The sequence below is a fragment of the Diadema antillarum genome, unplaced genomic scaffold, assembly GCF_040938485.1.
Source record: "Diadema antillarum isolate AM-2024a unplaced genomic scaffold, OU_Dant_1.0 scf00000141, whole genome shotgun sequence".
NCBI classification, from domain to species: Eukaryota; Metazoa; Echinodermata; class Echinoidea; order Diadematoida; family Diadematidae; genus Diadema; species Diadema antillarum.
In genome coordinates, this window is record NW_027271030.1 from 548,377 (window position 1) to 565,354 (window position 16,978).

The window sequence follows — 16,978 nt, forward strand, 5'->3', positions numbered from 1 at the left end:
CGAACAGACGTGCGATTGAACGACCTTATAATGCTCGGACTTCACAGACAATTTATACGAACTTTTCAATGTCTTTTATGTCAAACCTGTATAGGAAGCGTGTTTTTTAAAGGCATGATTGGTTCATATCAAATCAAATTTTGAATGTGTTTATTGGACAATGTAAGACGTGTAATTTAAATAAATACGAATTTGTGCTTTTCGTAGGCCGAAATGTAATCGCTGAGCATGTCACGTTTCTCTCTTGGATGATAATATCATGTCTATTTGATAATATCTTTTTGTCTGTATGTGTACAATCATGTAAAAATAACCTAAGAAAAACAAGAATATGAACGCTGATATAAATCACAGAGTTCAAAACACATAATTATTATTACAGAATCAGAGTATGTGTTTTTTAGGTTGACAATGCAGAATCACGATGACTTTTTTTGTTTGTTTACCTATCTCTGCATCAGCCAAATAAGACATCACCAGCATAAAAGTTCTCCTCCAAGAATGAGTCAGTATACAGAACTTGAATACAGAAGTAGCATCAAACCTGTTGTTATCATCATAGGCCGAATTAAACAACCGGAATAACAAAAGCACCACCAACTCCACCATGCACCAGGTCACTATCAGCCACCTCAAATGAATCGACAATTCTATAAGATGAAAATCTTGCAAAATCCCTAATTGCAGAAATACACAAAATATGATTTCCGTATAGTCTTCAAGCGTTGTGGGTCGTCTTTGTTTGTGTGTTTTGTTTTGTTTTTTCCGTAAATTGATCGCGATAAACTTTGGGTCCTTTTTGTGAGAGGAAATCGATGGTCACTGCTCATTGGGCAATCGATAGAGAGAAACCTACGCAGTGTTATGGTTTGACTAGAGAGGTGTAGGCCTGCCAAGGTTTTGTGTGCCTCCCTGAAATCTGAGTAGTTCCGTATTGAAGTATAAAACAATCGATAGACTACCATTGTTCCAGGTACTTTTAAGGTCACAAAAGCTTATTCCGATGATAGTAATAATCGAGCTCATCGCGTCTGATGCATGCATTGCCTATATACACTTACCATGAGTTACCATATTGTCAAATGCCTTCATGAAGAAGACATTATTATTGAATGATGTCTACCTGGATGTATGACAGTGAAGCGAATGACGCGTGTTATTGGACTCCTGTTTTCAGTTTGCCGCGCTGCTGGGCCTATTTGTCAACAGGATCCTCTATTCAATTCAATTCAATTCAATTCAAAATGATTTTATTTCCATATAAAGTAGTAGAAAGTAATATACATAACGCTTGCACGAGTACATAATATTAAAGGAACTTTGAATCACGTAAGTTTCAACAAAACATGAATACAATATCATAATGATATCAACTTGGTTTGGATAAATAAACAAGTAAGCAATACAATCTTAATTTGTAACTATACATGGAAAAGACGAATTCACAAGAAAATCATAGCTTGTAAAATTTTTGAATTATTCTAGAAGGTGAGGGCATCTCAAGATCCGTCAAGGACTCCATGTATGAAAATTTTGATATCCTGATGTCAAGCGAAATAATCAGAAAATAAAAAAAGGACTATGACAAGGACAAGAACGAAAGCAGGGACGGAACAGACAGAAAATAAAACTAAAGATAGGCATGACAAAGAAAGGGAGAGAAACAAAACGAAAAACAATATCATATCCTGAAAGGTCACCAAGGCATGAGTAAGAACTTAAAATTCTATATACAAATTTGGCTTAAAACACAAATTTTTAATAATTTGAAAAAATGCTTATCATAAATCAATTAATTTATTTTTATGAAAAAAAAAACGTTTTTAAAATCTATTTGTTTGTTTTCGTGATAATGACAAAAGAATTTTTCAGCTTTGATTTAAAGGACAGAAAAGTAAGAGTATCTTGTAGAGTATTGTCAAGGCTGTTCCAAAACCTTTGGCCGGTGAAAACGAATGTGTTTTGGGCGAGAATTGTATATAGTAATGAGACCACAATCTTGATTGCTCAACTTGCTCCTCCCTTTTTTTTCCGGGGGGGGGGGGTGAATAGATAGACAACCTATTATATGAAATAATGACTTAACATGACGGATGTTGTGATGGATGTCAAACTTTGCGATATGGGAGAGTGCCGCACAGAGCTTGAGGGGACTGTGGGGGGGGGGGGGGGTGGGGGGTGGGAGCTGGATTGGTGTAGTCCGTGCGTAGGCGGTACCTTTTACTTTTTGATCATGAATAGTACATACAATTTCTATAGCGCCATTTTCCATTCTGATTAAATGCTCAAGGCGCTTTACACTAAGCAAAAAGACTGAAAATACATATACCATAAAAAAGAAGATGAAAAAGTAGATATGAAAGTCTGTCTTCAAAAGGCAAGGTCAAACAAATACGATTATAGGTTACTCCTAAAAGACTCATTCACGAGTGTCTTGAATTAATTGGATTCATTCTAACTGATAGTGAATTTCTCTTGACTGATCTAAAATATACTTGATTTCTCATTTGGTTGCACACACAACAGGATCAGGCTGTGATCAGCTCAGTCTGTGGAAGTTATCATCGATATTTCTGTTTATGGTTGCGTTGTTGTGTTTTTTGTTTTGTTTTGTTTTATTTTGTTTTTCGTTTTGTTTTTGTTTTTGTTTTAAAGAAAACTGAAGTTCGTGATCAGGTCACTAGAGGGAATTTTAGCGCCCCTGGAACCTGGAGCTGATGAGAAAAATTCGGATCCATATTTGGCACACAAACATTATGATAATAATCATTATGTGCCCTGTCCATCACGTACATACATATAGGCCTATGTAGTAAACAAACTCGGAGAGTCTTGAAGTTATTCGTGCCACGAAAATTTCATTTCCGGCTTGTACAGGAGTCCGACCTTCGGACTGCTCGGCGTACCGCTGTCACAACAAAGTTTGACATTGATTCTATATTAGTTTTGTTGGTTGTAGCCGTGTTCTTGTATGACGGTTGGTTAGCCTGTGTAGTCTGCTACGTTGCTTTGACTGCGAAATACTAGTACATGTACAACACTCACTGCTACCTTACACGAAAAGGGTTGAGTGGGGACATGAGGCAGGATCCGGAAGACAGGTAGGCAGCGTATCTCCGCATCGAACACACTCGGTCTCTACCAAACGAGCTTCAAACACACACACACACACACACACACACACGGGTTGTGTACGGGATTAACGCATGAGTGAGCAAAGCTGATTCAACTGTGAACCACCAACGAATCGACAGTAGTGGTAGGGAACGTGTGGGTCTATTGACCGGTTGAGTAGGACGCTATTAGAAGCCAACAACAAGAGCGAACGGCCGAACGTCTAGCTTGTGTATTATGTACACCGCACCGTGAGGAGAATGTGTATAAAGCAATGGAATTTTGTATAAAACGCAGCATATAAACGCAGTAAGTATCATGGTCGTTTTGTTCGAATTATTGAGCGTGTGAAGGTTGTTAATGTTGGAGAAGGATATCGATGATAAACATTTTATGGACTATGAGTGACTATAGACAGTTATAAAGATAAAATCTAATCGTTACGTTAGATTCTACAGCTAGCCTGCTCGCTGGCTACGCTATTACAACCAACAGTTAGAATACAAATTTGCACTTTTCAGTAGGCAGATGAGGAGGAGCATGAGATATGAGAAACAGTATTTATGTTAGGCCTATAAACGGTGAAGTCATCAATGAAGTATGCAAGTGATGTCATGTGTGGATGGTATAGTTCTAGACTCTAACAGTACACTACAGACTGAAAAATCCGTCTGTCCGGAGGAGGAGGAGTCTTTGATTTTTAATTTAATTTAATTAAGAGTTCCTTATATGTCCCCCCCTACCAACGAGCAACTTGCGCAAAATAAACAAACCACTATTCCCCCTTACTAATAATAAACTAAATAAAGGTTATGAGAAGCCTTCCCATAAATGGCATAACCTTTATTTAGTCCATTATTAGTAAAAAAAAAAAGCAATCTATCCATTTTGCGCAAAGTAGTGGGGGGGGGGGGACATAACAAACTCTTTCCTAATTTTTTTACTTTATTGGCTGTCCTCTGTAGGAGGGGATTCTGTTCTAAGGCGGACCAGCAAGTGGCTTTGATTTAAAGATTTTGATTGGGATATTTCTTGCGAGTAAGTGATTAATTACTGGTAGATTCTTTCTAACGTTAGTTGCTTATTGTGCAGGGTGAATATCAAAATATATGTCTCCTCCCTTATGGCCTTATGTTGAACTTGAAGTTGGTAAATGCATTGATATTACTGTGTAACCGCTACAACGCTGCACACTGGCACTGGTCCGACAGTCCCTGACCAGTAAAAATCACTGTCGCACCAGTAACTTTTTCAGAACTAGGCCAGTAAAAAATGCAAAAACTGGGTACCTACTGGCCTGACAGAAAGGTCGAACCAGTAGAAAAAAATAGGTTAGTGTACAGCTCTTAATCGAATAGCTTTTAATAGATCCTTCTGTATCGGCCAGCCTAACCTCTCATACATATTGTTTTCTAGCGAGAACTTAAATATAAACCAGGAATTCATTTCAATAGGATTCAAGTTTATTACTTCAGGATCAAAGGTGCAAAGTATTTTCATGAAATAGCAAAAATTAGATCTTAATTTGTCAGATTGTGTCCAGACTGTGTCATGCAATAAATGAAGGTACTTTTTCCATTTTGATGAATTACCCATGTATTTAAAGAGTCTGATAGTATTGTGCAATTTTCACAAATAAATGTTTCTTTAATGTTTTATACAATTGTAAAAGATTTGACACATTTTTTTTTTTTAGTTCTTGTGCAGCGTCTAGATATACTCTCATATATGTGGTAAAATCCTTTGAGCGCTGCTTGTAGCATTCACGACTTTACAATGCGGAGTTGTACAGTCGACTATAAGCTTTGTCCAGCTGCAGTTAAATTTGGATAGTATTTAGATTTGAGGTAAGGTCAAGACTGTGTGTGTGTGTGTGTGTGTGTACACACACTGTAAGTATTACTTCATTCTACCAGTCTAATTCTGGAAGAAGAGATTAGGTATTTTTAGTAGAAGGGAAGACAAAAATATTTTTCTATTGCTTACAATGTCATACACATTTAGAGTCTAGTAGGGTAGATAAAACTTTGCTTGAATTTCGTTGCAAACCATTAGTTTGTTGATATTCATTTGATTGCTGTCAAAATGCCAGATGTGATGTAAACTCCAGAGGTACCGTACCGCTATGTTTAATTTGGTAGAATATGTGTATATGTTTCTGTTTTGTGCAAGCTGAAGCTGTTGCTATTTGGGAAATATACTTATGAAATTTGTAACCATAGTTTTTTTTTACATACTTTGTACCTTTATGTAATGTATTGGACAAATACAGTACTACAGTATGTGTTTTTGTTCTTCTTGGGAAATATGAGTTCTTTTTCAGTATTTACTAATAACAGTATTGTGCTGTCATGTATGATTGGCACTTGATAACTTCACAAAGCCATTTGTATTGTTTGAACATACCTTCTCTGCATGGATGGTTACGTACTTAAATATCTGAGAGTGCAACAGTTCAATAGATGCCCCTGAAAAAATTGAAAATGTAACTGATTTGTATACATATATTTTTGTTAGTGCTCATCTCATAGCCAAAAAAGTGTTCCAATACATGATAAAGTTTGGCCTGTACAAAATGTCTATTTCTAAACCTACAGGAACACAAGTGATTGGAATGGATGCCATGTCCCTGGCACTATGGGTATGCGAGTTGCCTCTAGCGAGCAGGATGTAGTTGAATTTACTTAATCCTTTAGGTCAGATGATGGACCAATGTGACCACAGAGGAGTCTGCTTAGAGAAGAGGAGAGCCAGTTGCATTTATTTTCTTAGTGACCTCATAATGTATCAGAAGTTTTCTGCTGGAATGATTAACATGACTTATTAACATACCGTAATGAATGTGATGGCAGATGAATGCACAGTACAATAGATTACATTGGTAATTATTACGGGGCTGAACCTATTGAATGTACATGTTGTAAGATTGGAAACTGACATTAGCAGTATCCAGATTGCTTGGTAATAGTGACAATTAAAAAATGACTTCAAATGATTCAGACCAGTCAAATTTGAAGTGAAATAATTTTAGCACTCTTTATATTCAAGATGCTCTCTCTTAGTTAATGCAGGGAGGTTGCCTTACCTCCCTGGTTAATGTTTAGATTTGTGCAAGTAAGGGCTATAAATTTGTCTGTAGTTCAGGTAATAAAATTTCAGCCATGAAGCTGTAGAAAACCATGCTTTAGCACGATTACTGTGTGTTATCCTGAAAATTTGCCAGGTTTTCATGAGGATTCTACAATATGCACATATAAAGTCCTTTAGCTTAGAAAGTGAGTATGTTATTAAAACAAGTTTCATACATGTACAACAGAAACAAAACAGTTTCATACTACAATGCAGGGACTTTTTCACTTCTTACCCACCTGTGTAGAAGCCAGTTCTAGATTTCTTACACAAGGATGTGGATGTTATAAGTAAAGTTAGATTTGGTCACTAATGCAAATTAGAATAGGGATCACAAGCTGAGATTGCATAATCAATCCTTTGATATTTACACCCTGCACTATGGTAAATTGGGGGGGGGGGGGGGGGAGGGGTGGATGTCATATCAAAGGAGTGTACATTGTAGCTGTGACTAAATATTGGTGCAGCGTATTATGGAAGTATCCTGGAAAAGGGTTACACATAACCTGTTCGTCTTTTAGTCATGATTGAAGAAAGCAGGGTTTATGTGGAACACCTGTGAGCTGGGATCGGCAGCGACTGTCTGCGAGCTGCCCCACTCATAGCAGTGACAGGATGAATGTGGCTTTCCCAGCCTAGCTCCATGTGAGCAGCAAACCTAGAGCCAGTGGCAGGATGTGGGCTAATTTTGAGCTGCTTAGTGAAAATTATGGCAGATTAACCTGGAAAAGGACTATCAATACACCAAATGTGAACTGACTGTGAGAACCTGCTGTTATCACACAAAATGTACATTTTATGCTCTATTGAGGATTTTATAAGTCCAAGAAAGTAATTGATGCCTGTCGATACAGAACATACAGTGGACAAATATTTTAGTGCATAGATTGTGTCATGTGAGATCAATGCAAGAATTATGTGTACACCGTGACCCATACCCAAAATGTGCAGTATATTGAATGTTTGTGATATCTAGACATTGCGTGTGTTTGTGTCCACAGTGTATACATGGATATGTGCGTGTTTGTTCGTTGTCTTTTCCTGTACGAGTACATTCTTGTTTAACCAAATTTGCATGATGTAGAGGATGGTTTAGAAAAAAAATGTAGACAATGTAATGCAAGGATCGTACTGTATCCCATGTTAGTGTAATTCATGTGGCAACGAATGAATAGACTTAACAAACAAAACAGTGTCGCAATGTGTGCAGCCGTGAAGGCTGGGCTGAGTAGGATCAGACAGCACATGTTATCAAAAATATGTAACCACAAGTCGGGCAGGTTTTGTTCGAAACACAATTAGAGCATGAACAAATTACAAAAAAAAAAAATAACCACGAGTAGTTCAGAGTTAGACTACAAAGTACATTGTACATGAAAATCAATAATAAATTATTGCTATGCTGAATGAATGCTTAAAATCATTCAGAAAGAAAAAAGAAGATACCAGAAACTTAATATTCCACAAAGTCCTAACCAAAGAACACAAAGCATGATGAAAACAATCCATGTATTCCATGGGTTGTTAGGATACTGTTACTTTATATATTAAAAAAACAACAACAATATAATGAGTCAGTATTAAAAGTAGTATTTTGTTCTTTTAATGGTATAGTGAATGAACCATATTCTCATACATGTACAGATGTGGACGTAAGAAATATAGAATGTAATGTACTTTGTACAAGAGCAACTAAGTAGAAGCGATATGCGAAAAAGTGATGAAGATTATGAGTGCAGTCAGTTTTGTGTATAAATTCAATTGTAGATTACATCGATCTAGCAATGATTATGGTGCCCATGCCATACTATGTTTCATATTCAAGTTCATTGAACTGTATCAGAGTAAGATATTTTACTCTGATTATTTCCAGGGACAGCAGATTCACTTCATGATTATTTTTTTTTCTTTGTTTGATTGATTTGTACAGTGCAGTGAAATACAATACCCAAACAAGTCTGATAGTGAGATCGATACAATTAATAAAATCTCAACAAGTCAAGTGCAGTGATGATGGGGCAATATGAATGATATGCATATTAATTCAGTTTGCAATTTTCATAAACAGTGCCAAACATGCACTCATGTGCCCACAACTACCACAATTTGTATCATCACTCCTGCCATACCTTATTACTTTGGCACATGTTGATGTGAGCCCTGCCTGGTATTGATTATCAAGTTTGGTTGATGATTTGTTTGTTTGTTTGTTTATTTTCATCTCTCCTAAAACTTCCCCCACATCTGCCAGGAAATCACTATGCCGATCACTGATGATTCAGCCTCCCGCGCTCTAGAGCTTGTGGAGGAGTTCCAGCAAGCAGCGGAGCGGAACTCTCAGCTCCAAACGGAGGTGCTGGAAACCATTAGAGTCCTCAACTCCCATCTCAACCGATTGCTGGAGAAGCAGGGAACGCGTTGGAGGTTCAAAGGTCGGGGAATCCCGAGTCGAGGGAATGCTGCAGCAGCAGCAACAACTCCGCAAGATGTGTGGGACGATAGAGACCGAGACGAGATTAGAATACTAAGCCTTGCGTCACCACCTTCCACGTTCGCTGAGCTGGGGATTGTGTTGCAGGTTGGCGGGGCTGTGAGTTGCGCGACGCTGAAACACGGACAGGCAGAGCTCCTGGCTCTGGACCCGAAGCCAGCGTCAAGCAGTGGAAAAATATTGGGGAATATCAGGGTGGCGGCGGTCATGCCAAATTTGTTTGTTCACAACGACAATCAACTCAAAGTTGGAGACGAACTTCTGACTGTCAACTGTCAACTGATTCAAAAGTGTTCTGTGGATCAAGCAAGGTAACTAAACAGTATACAAGTTATCTATTCTCATCTTGTTTTGATTTCAATTTTGCATTTGTTTTGAATAGAAAGGTAATGACATGAATAGAGAATAACAATATTCCTTGCAAAAACTGTCAAAAACTTGTAGTTTCTCCTGTCTGAATTCTACTTCAAGTCCAGTGATTGGTCCAAGCATCACTGTGCCACTCTCATCATCACTATCGTCCTCACTTCAGCAGCATTGTTTAGAGCAACTATAAAGTTCTGTACTTCAGAGTCTCCTTGTAACATTCAGACTAGTTCCCTTCCAGTTTACCTTGTTTGATCCATACAATCTGCCTTGCCTTGACAATTATGGGGAAAGTGGATTGAAAAGGAAGGGGATTTGTCTGAGGTACATGTAGATGTAGATTCTGACATCCATTATTTGAACTACTGTAACCCTCTATTTTAACTGGGCTATTTGAGACCAAGTTTTTACGGGGGGGGGGGGGGGGGGGGGGGTCAATTTGACCCCCCTTCAGATCTCGGTCGCCGATCACGCGATCGCCGCAAAATTTTGCCTGAAGATAGAGCTGGATGTCAACTACAAGATTACATGGTCATAGTATAGAAAAATGTTAATTTTATATTTTTTGATAAATTAATTATGCAAATTTATGCATGAAATCATATTTTCACCTGTAACTCCATCAAAAAGAATGAAGGATTGCTAAATTTTTGTGTCAGAGTTCCCCAAGACACATCAAACAATTTTCTTGTAAAAAAATTGCGCAATCAACATCAGTTTCTTTTGTTTTTTATTGTTTTGTCAATTATGTATTTTACTGTTTTTTCGACCTTTTGTTTTCTATTGGTTTTTTTTTGCCAAAATTTGTTGCAGGCACTTTTTCAAGCTTATCTACATTAGAATTGATTAATTTCAATGTTCAAAGTTGAAATAATCTAATTTATATCAATTAAACAAAAAAGCACAATTTGCATTGGATTTGCACACAAAATCATGAATTTGAGCTGTTTTCGGGTTGACATGCATATATGCAAAACATTGGGTAACTTCAGAACGGTGTACCCGGATGTCGCAAATTTGGTCTCAAAATATGCGGGAGACTTCAATGAAAAAAGTCATGAAACGATGCGGCAAAATCTTTGCGAGTTGCGGAATCGTGGCGCGAAATGTCGAGGGGGGGGGGGTCAATTTGACCTCCCCACCAGTTGAAATAGGATTAAATGATGCTCCCGAGGTGATTCAAAAGAACTGGTAAAAGAATGGGATAAGAGATGACAGATCTTTCTGGGAGTATTAGTATACCAAATGTCTATGTTTACATAATTTGGCAAAAGTCTACTTGAGAGCACATTTTGAAATACAAGTGTAGTATGTGTTACAATGTCCACGGACGTCACTCTGCGTAATCAGCTGTGTGTTTTGATTCATTTGACCAGTACTCTTCACTTCATATCTAAGACTCACTGACTCAATGTTGTTTGAGAAGGTGTATGCTCAGCAATGAAATGTGTGCTCACTTTTAATAGTCAAAAACTCCTTGTCTGCCTGTTACAGTCATGCTCAATCCATGGAGTTTGCACTTTGTGGAAAGCCAAGTGTTTAATACTGGCCTGGTTTAATAGCATATTGAATTTTTAGAAACCTGTAGAATGTCTGATATATTGCAGAAACCAGCAATTAGTGAAAATGTGCAAATGTGCTCATATCTAATCCATACTCTTCCTCAGTGATATGCAAAGTTCTTCATGTTTGATGGGATGTGAAGCAGGGAGAAGGGACTATTTTCAGTGAGGTTGTGTCTGGGTGTACATGTTGATTATGTCACCAAAGACCTTCAGGCTCAGACACATTAGGAAGTGTTCTCTCAGGATCAACATTACATCATACATCCCTCCTTCCAAAATGTTCTAGAAGCATCCCAGAATAGGCGTGCAATTAAACTGAGGTACACTGTAGTACTGAAGGTACAGTATCCTTGTTGTAATTCCATGATCAAGCAGAATGTGGCATGCAGAGCAAGGTGTAAAAAATGTGTAAAGAAAAAACATGCAATGAATGTTTGTATGTTTGTAATGCTACATGTAAAGATTTTACTATTTCCTGTGGTTTGATCTCGAAGACAAGTGGAACTGTGTGCATTCTCCTCTCATACTTTAAGTCCTTTTGGATACAACAAAAATATAATGTACACGTGTGTAGATTGAGGGGGAAAAAGTGCTTTCTGAAGGAAAATTTCTTCTTGTACAAAAATCCAACATTTTTATGAACTTGTGCCAATATTAGGACAGTTGTCCTCAAGGTAGTACAACACACTAATTTCACACACTGAAATATGAAGGCATTATACTTTGATTGACATAGGTCTCCCAATTCAAAACATTTATCTTTATCTTAGATTTGAGGTCAGAAAACCTGATTGCTGCCATGATAAGAAGTTTGTGTATATATGATTTTGATACAATTTTTATTTCTGATGTGAAGTTAAGAAGTCCCACATAGACTTGGTCACACAATAGACTATACACCCATATGTACGTATTTCTTTTGCTGTACTACTGTAAGTATAATTGTCCTGCTGTAGATATGGCTAGCTGTGTCAAAGGAAACAAATTTATAAAGGAATTTATTGTGCCATATTGTGCATTGCACAAGCATTAATAAAGGATGCAAGGTACACTGTACACATATCATATTTATGTAAGACATTACACACAATGTTAACTTGTACTTATTTTGTCCTTTTTGTTTGCAGTGCTCAGACAAAACTTTTGATTGGCTGTTCAGGATCAAATAAATTTGATAGAATGTCAATTTGGTTGATATCCAGAGGGAATTGTATGCGTGCCAGTCTCCTGGATTTTGACGAATGATTCAACTTTTAGTTTGATGGTAGATGGAGTCATGCACTTAATTAAATACATAATAGAAAATTGTACTTGAATACAGAGACTTCAACTCAGAAAAAGAAAAAGAAAAAGAAAAAAAGATTCATACGATAAACACTGTATGCACTGAGATCTGAAAACAGCTGTACTGGAAGCTCTAGTTTCTATTGCAGTTTGATTTTCCGGAAGTTTTAATGAACTGAAATATCCTTTATTTGATGTGGATACTGTTGCATTGTATGCAGTACAAAGTATCACTGTTGCACAGTGGCTTCCTGTGATTGTTGCAGTGTTGATAGAAGGTCCTAATAAGTGGCTGGCCTCCTACTTAATTCTCTCATTTCAATAACCATTTCCTCAAGGCCCACTATTAACTATGATGGTTACTTTAAAGGGATGAGGTGAGGATTCAGCTTTTAAGTTTTTGTGAGATATTTGGAAACCACTCTTAAATGCCATGTTGAAGAGCATACAATTCTAAGAGGAATTCAAAGGTTACAGTGTACTTGATGAAAATTTTGTTTTTGAAGGTTTGTAATGGCTGAGATATCCAAAAACAAAGTGAAACAATGCAATCCTAATAAAATGTGGGCCCCACCGTTTATTAGGATCACTTTGTTTTGGATAATTCAGCCATTACAAAACCAATTTTCATCAAATACACTTTGAATTCCTCTAAAAATTATATGCTCTTTCATATTTCATAAGAAGTCTCTCATTATCTCAGAAAATCACCATTGAAAGATGTTGGAAGCCTAAATCCCCATCTCAACAGAAACTGTACCATCCCTTTACTACATTTGAAATGAATTATTAAGAACTGCTCTGGGGTAGAGAATATATTTAAATAATATATATTATATTTTGGATCAAAAATTTGTCTTCCATTGATTGGTTAAAAGAGCTTCCCGTGATTATAGGTATTTTGAACTATTTTAGAGTGTTTTTGACACTCCATGAAGTACTATTTGCAAAATGACGTCACTTTTATGACAACATTTTGCAAATAGTATACTATTTGCAAAATGATGTCACAATCACCCTTCTTTACAATCAATGTTAGTGTACCCGTCCACGTCCGGTCCCGAATTCTAGTGTTCAGGTTTGCAGCGGCCATACGAGCGCTTGGATACATGCGACGGGCAACTCTGGCGGTGCCACGGCTACTACGTTTTTCAATTTCCGATCTCTCGCACTGTTGCGTATTGCAGGCGCTGCACTGCGGCCGCAGTGCGGCTAAGCCTATATAATGATTTTCACTTTTTATTCAAATTTTTGATCCAAAATATAAAACAAATATACTTTGCCTAGTTTCGAGTTTCTTGTTAAAACTATGGGCCTCTGTGACTCCAAACTAGTACTATTCACTTCGGGGTTGCGCCCCTCAGTGAATAGTACTAGTTTGGAGTCACCTCTGCCCATAGTATTAACAAGAAACTCTCAAGGCCAAGTATATTTGCATAATATATTCAAACAATTTTTTACCCCACCCTGGGTATCACCAGTGCCAAATCAAACTCATTGATGCTGGAGTACATGAAGAACTTTTCCCTTGCAGACCAGCATTCCCCTATAACATTAACATGCCAGTCATATCCACTTGTCTCCCAAAGGTGATCATGTCTGAAAAATTCTGGATTGATCTACACTTTATGATCTGCCATTACTAACAAAAACAGATAGTTCCTTGGCCCATTTCCAACTTCTCTTGATTTTTATTTTGTTTTGTTTTTTATGGTGCTAACGGATCTAGACAAACCAAAGACAATCTAATAAATTTAGGAAAAACAACAACATTCAAATATCTGTGGAGGTAACAAAAACATAACCTTTGTGGCAGATAGAACCAGGCAAACTTGTTTCCTATGATAAAGTCATAAAAACTGATGGGTATTTTGTTCTTTACAATACATCGCATCTGATATTCATGTACAATGTAAGCGTCAGTCACTTCATAGTAGCTGCAATTTCAACTACGTAGCAAAGCAATAAAATGTACATCCAAACCCAATTTTATACCCAATCCAAACCCAATATCAAATGTTTTCTATCAAGTAGAGCTGTCAGTGTTAGGTACATGTATACTGTATTAAAGTGGTTTCTTTCGCGGTGGTTTTATTTTCGCGCTTTGAGGTTGAACCGCAAATTTAAGATCACGCGAAAATGTTTTGAAAAGCCGTGCAAAATTAACCACGCAAAGAAATGTTTTGAACTCGCCGCTTGTTACAACGCTATTGCGCACATGCACACACAAAGATTCTGTGCATTGAGTGTACTGTATTGATGGTCAACACACACACAGCGATACATAGGTATTACAACTTTACAAGCATGTTATGAAGTACTCGAGAGACGAGATTTCAGGTAAGCCTGCATTTAATTTCAATTTCTATTTAATGAATAAAAGAATAATTGGATTATAGTTTGGGTTTTCATGTGCAAAATAAAACAATTTTTGCCGACTGTGACTTCACAGATTTTGCCGACCGCGAATTCAATCACACGCGAAAAAGTCGTCACCGATGGAAACCGCAAAAGTATCTGTACGCGAAAGAAACCACTTTTACAGTAACAGAAAATGGTATAAATGGAAGATTGAGGGTTGTCAATGATGAAGATACAAAGTAGAAAATAAAAATTGGAAATCAGTATTAAAGCACAGTGTACTGTAAGAAGCAGCAACTTCTAATCGTGACATACAGTATTATGTGACCAAACTTGTGTAGGGGTGAGAGAGAGAATGAAAATCTTGTGTGGGCATGACGTAAAAAGGAGTGTGCAGAGATAAGAGGTAGCACTGACTCATTGTAACTGAAGAACCTGATGTACTGATTACTGCTGTAAACTCTCTCTTTAGTTCTGAAGGTGATAATCCTGTTTCTCTGACCTTGACTGCAGCCAACAAATCTGTTCATGATCTTGCGGGCACTGTGATGAATCTATTCAAAGCTGCCAAGGGGTACCTTTGGGATAGGTTCTCCATGGATCAGTTTTGCAAACTTCTTATTAGGCTTTCTGCATGCTATCACTTATTTTCATACTTATAACTTGATATTTATCACAGTTTTGACTGAAAAGATGAAAGTGAGGAATCCTAGAAATCTGAATGACTGTACTGTGAATGTGTATTGACAGTTGTGCTGTGATTGTAACTAGGACCAGCTCCGAGGGAGGCTACAGCTCACCCAGTCCCTGTGAGCCGGGCCTCGTACATACCAGGGGATGTGGTAGTCACAGCTAGGGCTTGGAATGATTCTAGCCTGGCTGGTTGTGAGTCAGCTCTGACCATCAAGTGTTATGTCGGAGGTGTGAAAATGAGCAAGTGCTATGCCAAGGTGCGTGCCTTGACACTGTGTCTTGTGATGGTAGAATAAGGCACTGCCAAGCCTGATCGAGTCCATCACAACGCTCTGAGGAGCAAAAGTTGGATATCTTTGAATGTCAACATGAAGATACTGTATGTATGCAGCTGTCAGAACTATGCCCTTCATACAGTAGCTTCCCTGCTCTTGTAAACATGTTGTATCCGTCAATCTTACAAATTCATAATCTAATGAAATGTGTTGTTATGATTTGACAATCATGACTTAAAGAACAGATTATTTTTTACCAATATACAATAAAATGTTTAAATTTCTTAGACTTTTTAATAAAACCTTGCAGAGTGTTGCAGAGTTTTGTTCTGAACAGTTTTCCAGAATGATGAGGAATGACCAATCTTTTGAAGTATGGAAATATCTGAATCCATAAGACAGATGCATGATACAATACTTATGATATTAAAGTTTGAATCGTTGTATGTCATGCTGCTATATTATAGAACAAACATTGTGAGCTGTGCCAGAGACCCAGCAGGGTAGAGAAAGACTGTTTATTTTATGCTGTGATTTGCACACAATGTTTGGGGCTCTCATGTTTCAGCTGTGTGCTACATGATCACTATCAAGAATTACGCACTGAAGTGCATGCTCTGACATCATAGGTTAATTTTGGGTGAAATAGAGATTAGAGAGAGAGAGAGAGAGGAGAGAGAGGGAGGGAGTGGGAAGGAGGGAAGGGGATGGGAGAGAGTGAGAAGGGGAAAAAAAAGCTGGCATCCTGTTAAATAATTATAGTGTGATGTTGGTACATCAATATTACTTGCCAATTTAGACATTCATTAATGGGAGCAACACTAATGATTTCAGAGCTTTACTCATGCCTTGAAAAGAGTTGATGTTGACAGAAACTCCTCCCACAGTCATAAAATGAAGGCGTGTGCTAAGAGGGATGGCCCCACCCCACCTCTCAGTGAATTACCAAGTTTTGCCATGAATTAAAGCCATCCAATGTAATCATCATTACCTTGCTCTACAGTCACTATATTGAAAAGGCACGAAATGTAGAAAGGTACCACATTTCTTCTACACAATGTACACTTGTAGACTTTGTTGACTCTACATGTACTGAAAAAGGGGTGACTCGCACTCATGCTTGTAACATGCAGCGCAGTGAGCATGATGTTTGCGCACTTGTGTGAATTGTAAAAAGAGTTTGCGCACTTTCATAGTATACAAATTAGCATTCGTGCATTCAGCAAATGTGCTAGTGCCACAGACGAGACAGAATACTGTATGCATTCATTATTGCATGATCACTGGCAACAGTAGCCTATGGGGAATCTATACATTGGCCTATGCATTTTGTTTTATACGCTCACATATTGTACAGTGAAAATTAAGCGGACAAGAATACGTATTCCTAAGGAAAACATCCTACGAAGATGATAATATGTAGAATTTATCAGGGTTAGTGAGGAAGTATCCTGATAAGAGTGCTCTCGTTATCAGAGCCAAAGATACTGTAACATCCTGTCCTTCCTGTGGTCTGTTAGCTATCAGTGCATAAAACTGTGGTAAAGCTTTACAGTAGACCTGTGCATTCATATTTGAATTACCACAGTGATTTGTTGGTGAAATATCAGGGTCAAATATGCTATGGCAATTCACTTGGTACCATTTTCATTCACAAAATACAAGCTTTACCACATTGGTATTATGGTAAGCACTGCACA

General features: G+C 37.6%; 1 protein-coding gene across 1 annotated transcript in view; it reads left to right on the forward strand.

Moving 5' to 3' along the window:
• Nucleotides 1-3,404: 3,404 nt before the first annotated feature.
• The window catches only part of LOC139721357 (uncharacterized), a 176,580-nt gene continuing 163,006 nt past the window's right edge, over nucleotides 3,405-16,978 (forward strand). Inside the window, exons 1-2 of the mRNA XM_071632674.1 lie at nucleotides 3,405-3,423; nucleotides 8,495-9,045. Coding sequence (XP_071488775.1) covers nucleotides 8,504-9,045 — 542 coding nt within the window. The 5' untranslated portion in view covers nucleotides 3,405-3,423; nucleotides 8,495-8,503. The remainder of the gene's footprint in view (nucleotides 3,424-8,494; nucleotides 9,046-16,978) is intronic.